General features: G+C 38.4%; 1 protein-coding gene across 6 annotated transcripts in view; it reads right to left on the bottom strand.

Annotated features, from left to right (window-relative positions):
* Positions 1-12,546, bottom strand: part of KDM4C (lysine demethylase 4C) — a gene marked incomplete at its 5' end in the record, with an annotated part of 199,862 nt that overhangs the window by 92,456 nt on the left and 94,860 nt on the right. For 4 of the 6 annotated variants that reach the window (XM_081176226.1, XM_081176222.1, XM_081176224.1 and 1 more), the window contains 4 exons: positions 3,789-3,900; positions 7,108-7,418; positions 8,742-8,980; positions 11,618-11,811. In XM_081176226.1, the coding sequence (XP_081032352.1) occupies positions 3,789-3,900; positions 7,108-7,418; positions 8,742-8,980; positions 11,618-11,811 (856 nt within the window). The remainder of the gene's footprint in view (positions 1-3,788; positions 3,901-7,107; positions 7,419-8,741; positions 8,981-11,617; positions 11,812-12,546) is intronic. The other 2 variants (XM_081176225.1, XM_081176227.1) reach the window with 1 other exon arrangement.

Below are 12,546 nucleotides of genomic sequence, written 5' to 3'. Positions count from 1 at the left end.
TTGTGCAATAAGTGACCAAACCTTCAGCAGGTTAGTTTTTTGTTGGTTTTTAAATAGCTAACACTATGAATGTAACATAGTTCGGCTCAGAAACTCAACTGGGTGCTGTTTGGAATTTACTACTCCAAAATGCAGCTGTGACAGGGAGCCATTACACATTATCCTATGGGATTTGGGGCTCTTAACCATTACAGTAGGCTAGTGCAATTATATGTCAACTTCCAGTATTAACATGGGGTAGTTTGCATGGTTAGCTGAGCAGAGCCAAGCAGAGGCAAATTACTGCTTCAGATAAAGGAGCTTCAATAGAACCAAAGCTTTAAAAAAGGGAATATGTAGAACTTTTGTTTAAAAGGGGATGGCTGAAAAAGCCAATTACCAATACTGCAATAAAATACAAGAGTAAATTTAGATATACTCTGCAGGAGAGATAATTTAAAAGCTTGTTGCCATTTTACTGAGATATATTCTCTGTGGAGAAACTCAGATATGTTTCAACAGCTCTCCAGCAAGAAATGGTCTCTTCCTAAACTCTGAACTGCTCAAATACATTTTTGAATATACACTTAATCAAATACATTGGAGGGTTTTATGTGTATCTGCTTCCAAGAAACACTAAGAGGATTTAAGGGGTGGAATTCAACTAAGTTTTATTCAGAGCAGATCCACTGAATTATATGAATATGACTATGTTAAGTCCATTCATTTCAATAGGTCTACTCGGATTAAAATTTTGAATACCACACATTGTGAGTCTGGGCAGACGTTTGCTCATCTATGTCTTCTAAAAAGAATTGGATAAGCAGCCTTTGGAGTTGAAACATGCAAGATTTCAGCTGACTAGGCTGGAAGCATGGCAAAGCAAGGTATAATACAGACCGCCAAAAAGTCAAAGTTTTCTGTGGACTGGAAAAAAGGGCTAAGCCAGTCATAGGCAAGTTCAGCCCACCAGATGTTTTGGGACTACAACTCCCATGATCCCTAGCTAACAGGACCAGTAGTCAGGGATGGTGGGAATTGTAGTCCCAAAACATCTGGAGGGCCGAGTTTGTCCATGCCTGGGCTAAACTATTTTAGATTTGGTTTTGACTATAGTGCAGTTCTATGCACATCTACTCGGAAGTCAGTCCCATTATGTTCAAAGGTGCTTATTCCCAGGCAAGTACAGGATTGCAGCCTAAAACTGGTATAGAATGCAAAAATGGAAGATGAGATAAGGTGATAATGAAGTTACAGATTCTGAGATGTCATGAAGTAGAAAGAAGAAAACAGCAAAATTAAGGTACTGGATTTTAGAGAAGCATTTTATTTTAGAAATATGGCAACCCTACAAGAATAGAAAACAAAGCATCATGCTACTGATATGCGGACTAGAGTCAGATAAAGGAACCCATGACCCTATGAGGACCTTCCACAACTTTTCTACTTAACATTCACAGAATCCTATAATATGAAAAAGACTTACTAAAACTTTTTTGGGGGGGTGGGGATTGGTATCAGCACAATCAGCACTTGGGATGAACTAGTTCAGCTGAACAAAAATATCAGAACTACACCCGAAAGTAGTTTCCATAAATGCTGATTTAACTAACAAGAATTAAGTTCTTTTGGGGTATAAATCTGATTGATTTCTAGTTTACCTTCAGGTTTTATTCCCTCCTCCACTCCCCAGCAGTAGGACCAGAGTCCTCCTTTTTGTTAAACTACTTCAATCAGACATCTATAGAAATAGAAAGCAAAATGTGGAAGCAACATTCTAAGGCTTATTAGGCAGATACAGAGGCACTGCTGTTGCTACGGATGTTTGTCACTTAATCACTGTTGCTAAAAACCAGGAGGAAGAAATGTAAGTTATTTGTTGCATATTCCCTGGTGAAGAGATCTGCTCTATTCCAACAGGTGCAGCTTGCAGCAAGAAGAACAGGTACAAGAACAAAGTGAATGATGTCTTGTGCCTTTAACAGCTTTATGGCTGGCACAAATTAAACAGGGTAAGCCTCTTCAAGTAGGGAAGTAGAAGTATGGGGGAAAGCTTCACCAACTGACATTCTATTCTGTCTGTCAAGATATCTCATTTTTTGAGTATGGCCCTTGATTTACTTTTAGACCCGATACTTCAGCACAGCAGCTTGTCAGATTATGAATGCTGTAAAAAAATAATGCTGATTAACTTTTTAGTTCATGCTGGAACTGAACACAAACCAAACTATGGCTTAGCACGAACAAATAAGTGTGTGGGCTCCCAGAAAGGAGATCTGCTGCTGGGCTGGGCTGAGATAAGCCATGGTTTGGCCTAGCATATTATCTGAACAGGAACTCATGGTTTAGCTCTTTTGGAACAAACCACAAACAATAACCAGGGCTTATGGAAGAAACTATTATTGGCAGAGACCATCAACAGAACTATTCTAGAATTGAAAAAGAGTAAATGGTTTTTCTTTTAGAAAAAAAAAGGCAAGGGGAGCTTTTATTGGTAAAGCTATCATTTGTTGTGCTATGTAACAGAAATGCATGACCACACTGGCCTAATGATCTAGAAAGCTGCTATATAGATTTTACAAACATGTTTACATTTCCATCCTGAAAATACATTCAGGAAGCACTACCATACTTTAATAATGTATTCCAATTGAATTGATATAACACATATGATTATGTTATACAATGGAATGGCAAAATTTGCGGTAACCAAATAAATTTGCAGTAGACATGTTTTTGACAATATGAAAACACCATGCTTATTTTCATCCGTTTAAGCTTTAATGTAATTGTCATAGATTGTAGTTTTTGCATTTCGTTTCAATCTGACCTCACTGGTTATGAGATCAGACTTCTCCATATGTACGTTTATATAGACCTGCCAGCATTTCTAATGCACAAAACATTGAGGCTTTTCTCAACAACTCTGGGGAGGGGGGAGCAATACTTCTCTCTTCTTTTACATTACTGAACTTGCAACACAGAATTCAAAGATTAAAGGATGCTAGTAACCCTTCTGACATTGTTCAGAAGAAAAAGAGTGGGATAGATGCAAAACCTCATGTGCCAGTGTGGAACAACCAAAGTGAAACAAAACGCAAGTATGCTATTCCACTGAGCTTACATAACCTCTGGCACAATCAGAACCATGAGACACAAGTACAGAATCTATCTACTATAGAGAACACTTGCACAACCTCTTTTACAAATCTTTGTGAAAGAGCACTGGCAGCTACTTTCCTACTTCTCCTGTTTCCTTGCATCCAACACAGTGTCTCTTTCATGAGCCTGGGCGATAAACAAAATCTACCAGAGAATCAGATTATTTTCGAGATCCAGCTAGATATTTATAAAAGAGAACAAAACAGCAAATTTGTTCTCTGTTGGTTCCAAAGATCTAAAAGTGTCGTGTTTAGCTCTGCTTGCCTTCATACAATAAAGTGTAATGTTCTGTGCCAAAGCTAATTGCTGAGAAATCCAACAAAGACTATCTGGTTGCCGAATGAGCTTTTATCATCCATGTAGTATTTAAGCGACTTCATACTGTTCTGAGCTTCTTACAAGTCCCTTCTAATGTGTTTAGAAGGATTTAAGAGAAAGGAAGGGTGGGAAAGTACAAAAAAACGACATCATGTATTCAGGAAGCATGCTGAAAGCTTTTAATGCAGCTCATTCTGCAGCAGTTGAGTTTCTGGCACACGGTCAAATATCCTTTCGTCTTCAGTACTGTGCAACAGTAAGTGTATGCAGATGCATTTATATTGGCTGAAAGATATATTATTAGAGGGGATTTTAAAAAGCATGCTCACCTTCATCGCTTACTGCCTGCTGTTTAACCAGCGTCATAGGAGATCTGGCGGGGGGTTTACTTAGCGGATGACGCCAACTTTTAGATGTTTTTGTTCTCTCTCCTTCAGTTACCTGAAAGAGAGAACATACATTTTTTTTTCATTTAAGGCAGACCAAAAATATCCTAAAGGGATGGAAGAAAGAAAACATATATTAACTAAAGGTCACATTCACACTATACATTTAAAGCACATTTAAAGGACATGGGTTTTTTGGGGGAACCCATGTCCCAGGATTCTTTGGGGGAACCCATGTCCTTTAAATGTGCTTTTGCTGGTACAGTGGTGCCTCGCAAGACGAAATTAATTCGTTCCGCGAGTTTTGTCGTCTTGCGATTTTTTTCGTCTTGCAAAGCACGGTGTCAGAAAAGTTTTGGAAAAGCTTCAAAAATCACCAAAGTCTTCAAAAACCTCAAAAAAGGCTACCACACCGCGTGCTATGAGTTGCTCCTCGAAGTCAAGTCGCAACTGTATTAATGGTGTTAAGAAAAAGGAAACAAACTTGCAAGACGTTTCCGTCTTGCGAAGCAAGCCCATAGGGAAAATCGTCTTGCGAAGCAGCTCAAAAAACAAAAACCCCTTTTGTTTTGCGAGTTTTCCATCTTGCGAGGCATTCGTCTTGCGAGGTACCACTGTATTAAAGCATTTTGGGTAGATTTTAGATGGTGTTTTAAGGGGGCAGTAGTAAGATAACAGGCAAAAAATAAATGCTTGCAGTTCAATGCAACTAGGTAGTTGGAAAAAAGTAGAAATGGTAGCAGAATTGTTGTTTTTAAACTAAAAGTCCCCTTTTGCCTATTAGTGTTGAAAGTGCATGTCCACATTTTGTTTTCTCAATAGAAAAATCAGGATTTCAAATTTAATGGGGGTTTTTCCTTTGAGATATATTTTTCCCCATCACAAAAGGAGTGGAAAATAACTGTCCCTTTTGCGGTCTTTGATAAAAATAATTCAAATCCCGTGGGATAGCTTCGCAGCCTCTCCTTTGAGGGTATACTTCCCCCCCAAAGCTTGTAAATTAGACATTTTCAAGAAGCTGGGACTTCAGCTTCATTGGTAACTGAAATGCCTGTACCTACAAAACATCATTTATCGTAGTGTTTCCTAAACTCTGGCTTTAAGTTTCAAGAGACGCTTCCGCAGATCTGTGTGAAGATGCCGGCCTCTGCGACTGCCCTCGCATAATGGGTTGGAGTAGCAGCCTGAGATCAAGGCAATTCCACTCTACTACGTCCAGGAAGTAGCAGCCTGCTCTGTCAAGATTAAAAGTTAGAGAAGCAATGGGTTGTATCCAATTTTAGTCAGAGTAGACCCTTTAAAATTAATGAGTCTGTTGATTTTAATGGCTCTCCTCTGAGTAGAGCCTGGCTGAATACAATTTGGGGGCTTTTCTCCGAAGTTGTATCTTCAAGATGGCAGTCTCATTACTGAGGGTCAAAGCTACAGTTCTTCTGTTAAATAAGTGCTGAGACTTTAATGGTTGTCGCAAATGTCTTCACCAACATTCAGTTTACTAGGATCTTGCAAGACTATCCAAACTCTGTTATACAGAGCTATATAAAGAGCTCTATATATGTAGAGCTCTATAAAGCAGCTATCCTCAAGGTGGTGCCATCCAGTCGTTCATTTCCCATCAGCCCCAGATAGCACGGCCACTGATGAGGGATGATGGTGGGTACAGCCCAAAACATCTGGAAAGAACCAGGTTGGGAAAGGATGCTACAGAAGGTGGTTGAACACCAACGAATATTAGGTAGCAATTCAACTATTCTATTCCAGCTACAAGGTTACTCATAAAATTTGGAAATTCAAGAGGCTGGCAGTGCTTGGTGGGAAATGGAAGGCTCAATTAGTACCCTGCAGCTGTCATACAGAGCCCTCGGCAGCCTGGTCCGGCCACTCAAGGAAACAGGACACTGACCTGGAAGGATCATTAGCCTAATGCAGTACAGCTGCTCTTATGATTAAAGAACGTGGCAGATTCATTAAACAAAGCAAGGTAGCTGTGCAGAAAGGCTAAGAGACAGCTTTTTCAGCAGCAACCCTATAAAATGTTTGTGTGCCATTACAAGATGGACACAGCATGCAAACATATTGGAAAATACTTGAAACCCCACTAAGGAATAGCTAAAAAGTACCCAACCAAATGAATTAAACATGAGCTGTAATGCAGAATCTCACCACTGAGAAGATGTTTATTAGCACTTTATATTAAAACAGAAGGACTGGCTTTGGGACTGCTAAATCTCATTCTGTAAAACAATGATGAGTTTGCTATTTATGTTGGTAAAAGGGCAAGTGCTGTTTTATTCTTAGCTCTAAAGTGTCTTTTCCACTCTCTTAGGAACATCTGGCAATTCAAAAAGGGCTGCTCTCTGCAGGTGCCAGAAGCAGATCTAGCCTCCAAGTTAGTTAATGCAGCTCTGCTATTATCTCATTGGAGTCTCATTCACATGGACATTTGCTACCAATCAAAATGGGATGTCTTATAAAATGTGGTAAGATATGAACAACAACTTTGTCTAGTACAGTGAGTTACACCAGTTCAAAATTTCACCTCAACCACTAGGTGGATTTTTGGGCATTCCACTACACGTTCAGCCTCACACATACCACATAACTGCAGTACAGGGATTATAAAACTGATCCACCTTTCAGGGCTGTGGCAAAGATCATTGAGATAATTTATAATAAATGAACTGTCAAATGTTAAGTATTGTTATTATTAGCTACTGGTAATTTCATTCCTATAACATACTGTAGATAATATGGGATCTCACAACAATGTATGGGGAGGTATTATCTACACCAGGGTTTTCCAAACTTTGGGTCTCTAACTATTTTGGACTACAGTTCCCATCAACTCTGACCACCGGTCATGCTAGCTAGGGATGATGTGAGTTGTAGTCCAACAACAGCTAGAAACCCAAGTTTGGGAAACCCTGATCTACACCATAACACTGGGAAGATTTTATTAAATAGTCAATAGTTGTTTTTTCTTGTATTAGCTTGCAAAATATGAGGCTTTCCTCTCAGTCGTATCCAAAACCACAAATAATCCAAGACAGAGGCTTGTTGAAAAGCTGGAATGAGATGAAAGTATGAAGCACATTACACATACAACTGTTAAGCCGGAGGATAAAATATTTATAGATAATAGTGAAATGATCTCAGAACTCTAATACCGTGCCAAACACTTGAGAAATCCAGGACTCATTTCAAGCAATTCTGAATTTATCAAATATGCTCAAATTGTTTTAACCATAACACCCTTTCTTACCAGTGGTGATATTTCTCCAGGCTCCAAACCATTTTCACTGCTTTCAATATCGCTGATATCATCCTCTTCTGTAGACAAACTGCTAGTTTCTTCTTTCTCCAGGCTCTCAGCTTCGGAAGAAGCATACTCAAGAGCCTGCCTTGAAGTAGTTGAAATTTTCAAATTGTCTTCCCGGTTACAGCTAGCAGATGAAAGTAAGCCCAGTGCCGATTCCTCAGAACAAAAATACACAGAGCCAGAGTCTCCTTTCTCTTCCGCTTCAGAGTGTGTGTTTTTGATTAGAGGACCATGGCTATGAGGAGAGTTATGACCTAGGGACAAAATTTCAGCATGAAGGCAATACAGTTTGTTTGTTTGTTTGTTTGTTTGTTTGTTTGTTTGTTTGTTTTAACAACAGCAGCATTTTGATCACAATGTAAAAAATAATCTTGGCAGACAATTAAACATGTTAATTGCTCCATTTTTTTGCAGAAGCAGGGGAAATGTGGCTCACTTTTCATCAAGATTAATGAATGAGATGGAGATTAGAATAAAAAATCTGTGCTGGTAAGATCAACATTGATAACTTCAAAAAATGTCTATACTACACATGGAAATCATGTATTTGTGCCAGTAGTCATTGGCTACTCAAATCCTCAAACTACCAAGTCAATCAGTTTCAGCCTGGATGTTGTACAGTAGATCATTTCTATTATTTGTTTTGTTAAGAGTGCTATCACTGCACAGCTATGTTTATCTTGGTACATGTCAACTATTTTTGTACAGAAATGTTAACATTAGCTGGAACTTGTCTCATTAAATGGAAAAAATTATGATATTGTCCTTTAGATTAAAAATCAGATAATTATTCTTGGCTAAAAATCCAGATGCATAGCCATCTTATTCTTCTGCAGTAAAAATAACAGCTATCTTATTTAGGATGCCACTAGACTCTGTTTTGCTTTAGGATGCCACTAGACTCTGTTTTAGTTTGGTGCAACAATCCAGCCCTAAATCACTGTTATGGAAAAAGCAAGAGTGGAACATTGCTGGAATAGTAGTAATATCCTATTATAAGTGAGGAGGAGCCTGCTACTTGTAGAAGTCACTATGAGGGCTACATGCTTCAATACAGGTGTAAAGCTTGTATGGGGTAAGGTGGTGTTGAGGGGGCTGTAGCTGTGAAAGAATGACTAGTGTGATATCTGTAGCTATTTTTTTTTTATGGCTCTTTAGAGGTTGACTTATTTCTAAAGGTGCTTTATATTTCAGTACTTCATTATTTGTTTAGTACACTGTTACGCACCCTGAGCCTTTAGGAAAACATAAGATAAAAATCTAAATCCCAAAGTAAATAGATACATGCTTAGGAAAGGAGCTTGCCAACAGTTATGCCTTCACCATTATACCTGTCCTGGAATAATGCTGCAGCTATGCTATGGAGAAATATTAGGAGACAGCTAGTCCTGCCCCAATCTGCTTTGCAATACAAGATGCTCTAAATGTCCATGGCTGTGAAAGCAGCACTGTGCAGACTAAGATTTGTCATTTTGCAACACAGAGCATAGCAACGTACGGCTTCTCACCTGCAGATTTATGGGATCACAATATCAACTGCCTAGAATTCTATGGGAAATAAACACCATTCGTCTCACCTGAGACCTTTTTGTTATCCAATAAATTGTGATCCATCTGCATCCTGCTTGCATCTTGTTCTTCCCCAGAAGGCACCCCTGTGTTTATTGCCTTTAGTTTTTCTGGTGGCTCTTCTTTGACCTTGAAGCTCTCTGGAGCTGCTCCAACGACGGTGATTTCTGTACCAACCACTATGGTTGATACCTTCTTGTCCTCTGGAGTTTTCAGTTTTTTTGATCGTGATCGGTTGTGCTGGGAGCTGTTATAAGAGATATTGCTGTCAAAACGGAACGTCTGGCTAGGATTAGATAAAACATTTACCAATATAAATATCCCTTTCACCTGCTTTTAGGAATACAAAAAGGACTAAGCAAAACCCCACCCTGACAATTTTTCATATCTGTGTGTAGGGGTAGATAAGCAATAGATTAACAGGTTAATTTAAATCAGTTGTTAATGTTGTTATAGCTCTTTAAAGTTACTTATTAAATGAAATAATCTCAGGTAATGCTGAAGCTAGTTCTAAAACCAGTTACTTGGTGAAGCATTCTGTAGAACATGACAAAGACTAACTTAAGTTAATTACAGCAATCTCCCAGATACATTAAACTTTGACAATGATGCTCAAATCCCAAAATGTATAAGACATTTTGATTGATTATTCTTCTGTAATCTCATTTACAAAAATAAAAAAAATAAATCATCAATTTAAACCAGTTGCAAATGCAGCTTTAGCAATAGCTATCAGAATCTGAATTCGGAAAAATTCAAGAAGTTCCAATTACCATGGGTAGCAATGTTTCTGGAAATAATACAGGGTGATTCATAACAAAGTATACCAATGGAAACTGTATACTTCATTATTATGAATCGCCCTGTGTTTAATACCTAAATATCAAAATGTAAACATCATGTGCCCTGCTCAGACCATGACAACAAGGTTCTTCCTTGAAAGTAAGGCACAGTGGAGATACAAGCTCAGCAACAGGCAATGAGCCCAGCACCTTTTATGCTCAACCTATGTGACAGGAAAAGTGAGAGTAGCAGGTCAAGCTCACAGACTCCAATATTTAGACAAGGAGTTCCAAACTGCACAGGAACAACGGGTTGGCATGCCCACCCACCAAGCTGTTAAGAATGGAGCAACGTAAGCTTCTCTCACACCTTGCGGGACTGCTGAGTGTGCAGGCGATTGCTGTGTCAGTGAGATGCTAGGACTTGTGCACACATGAAATGTCAAGTACCTCTGTTCTCAGTACCAGCTGCTTTGTGATCTGGCTGTGCGAACCATCTATCTGGTAGTAGCACATACAAATATATTTTTAAAATTGTGATTTCCTGCTGTGATTTCTGTGTCGGTACAAGTTTCTCATACCACGGCAGCCCTGGCACAACCTGTCGCCCAGAACACAAACATTATCACCTCACTATTTTCCTCGAGTTGCTGTTCCTATACTTATGGGACCCTATTTGGAAGGCATATTATTCCCAGAATCAGAATTATCATATTTTTTTCCCTTGACATATTACAGCAGAGGTGAAACTGAACAAACATTTTATCTTCATTTGGGGGACGTGCATCTCCTGCTGTGTTTGCACTTGTGCCAAGTCTACTAATTAAATAGCACAGAAATGCATCCACAAGCTTAGCACAGTGAATAAATTCAGCACATGCACTCATCTGATAAAACTTTCAACATAATTACTATAATGTCTCCACTTTTAATTTTAACTTTTAAATTGGCTATCCAGATAAATAAGGGTTGTACTGACAAGGAAATAATTTCTCTGCCAAGTGCAAATGGCAGTTGTATAATAAAGTTGCCAGTTCTCTGCAGCAATACAAGAGCATCATTGTACAATTATATGACACACACATTAAAGCCCACAGGTTCTCAACATGTAAATGTAAGGCTGTATGTGGGTTGATGATTAAACAGTGCACATTTGTTAAAAACATAACATTCTTACGGTGGCTGGTTTTTGGGGGGTGATGGTGGTTCAGAATCAGAATGACAAAGGTCAGGAAGGATAACTGATAATGTCCAGATTACTTTGTATCAAGATCATTAAGTGTGTGTGTGTGTGTGTGTGTGTGTGTGTGTGTGAGAGAGAGAGAGAGAGAGAGAGAGAGAGAGAGAGAGAGAGAGAGAAATAGAACTAATGCAAAATGAAAAAAAATTCTAAGAGAGACCTATCATTCTATGTTGCTATCAGTATTTACAAAGCATTTTTATATTATAAGGTTAGGAGACTCTGATTCGACAGAAGAATACATCACGGGGCGCAATGCAAAATTACAAGAAGAATATTTGGGGGGGGAAACTGCCAATAAGAAAATTCAAACTATTGAGCTGTAGCATAAATAACCAGGTATTGGCAATACCTTTTGATCATTCTGCCAACTATGTATCTGCCTCTGGATAGGACTCTTACCAGAGGCTACAGCAAACTCGAGGATACATAAATAAGTAAAGATTTTGTTTGGAAATTTTCATTGCAATATCTAAACGATTGTGTTTCACTCAGTTCTCCTCAATAATGCTTTTCTGGACTGGGATTCAGCAAAAACAAAATGCATATTTTCATACAGAACAAATACCATATTAATGCTCAGAGCTCCACATATATAAATTTCAGTAATGCATTCTCATTAAACTTTTAAAAATGAATATATTTCTTCAATGAGTATTATCATTGTGAAATATGACTCTTTTGCCCTCAAGCTCACTGCTAGGTTTTAAGGAGACACAAATTAACTGTGACTAAAATAAATGAACAACTTAAAAGGAAATGGCAGAGAGAAGTGGAAGAGAGGGGGAGAGAAGCACTGAAAAAGAACAGAAATTATATCATATTTAAACTTCAACTATATGGAGTGCAAAACATTCATTACCACCTGGAAGATCTCTTTGTTTTCCTTCTTCTCTGCAACCAGGCCTTTACCTCGGGTGTCATTTCAGGGGTGGGCTTTGTATGATCAATAGTGTATAAATCTTTCCCTTGTTTCCACAGCTGGTATCTGTCTGGCTGAAACTTCCTCACAAAGATATCCATTGATATTGTCACCATGTCTTTCCTGCAGGTACACTGGGAAGAAAAAAAATTAGATATTTTTAAGAAGTTCATATGCAAAGAGGGCAATCCAAAAATGAAACCATTAAAGAAATCCACCCAATTGTCATTGTTAGTAGTACATGGATTTTTTTTTCTTATGGAGGAACTCCAGCAAATTTATAACCGATGGAACTATCACAGTAACAAGTCTGCATAAACAATAGAAAATAGTCCCCTCATGTTAACATATGTGTTAGAATGTCAGTATTCTAATTAGCCTTGAAGTTATTACAGTTAAATTTATGCTGTAATTTGGGATCAATTTATATGCCACAACTACATGGACTACTGTAAGACTGTAGTCATTCACTTTCTGCTCTTACATGAAGCCTCTACAGAAGAGACAAAGGGCTATTTCAAATAAATATTGTAATTCAGAGTCTTTTACCCAGTAATTTACTGCTGAAGGAGCAAACTGCCTCTACTGAAGTTAGATGATATGAAAACTTTGTGGGATTTGGTCTGTGCTGGCTAAGACATCCTTGAGATTGCCTTCACCGAATAATGCATGTTTGAATTGTTTGCAGGAGATACATGGTGCACATTTTTCAAGGATCTCAACTATTTTTCATGGCAGTATAAGCAAGAAAGAGTGAGAAAGCTATTGGCACAGAAATGGAAGCAAGAAGAATTACCGACGATGAAATTAATGGACTATGCAGAATTAGATAAAATGACAGGAAGAATTCGAAACTGGCGGGATCAGAG

The sequence above is a fragment of the Podarcis bocagei genome (genome assembly GCF_964188305.1).
Source record: "Podarcis bocagei genome assembly, chromosome: 17".
NCBI lineage: Eukaryota > Metazoa > Chordata > Lepidosauria > Squamata > Lacertidae > Podarcis > Podarcis bocagei.
This window is presented reverse-complemented; position numbering and strand designations above follow the sequence as displayed.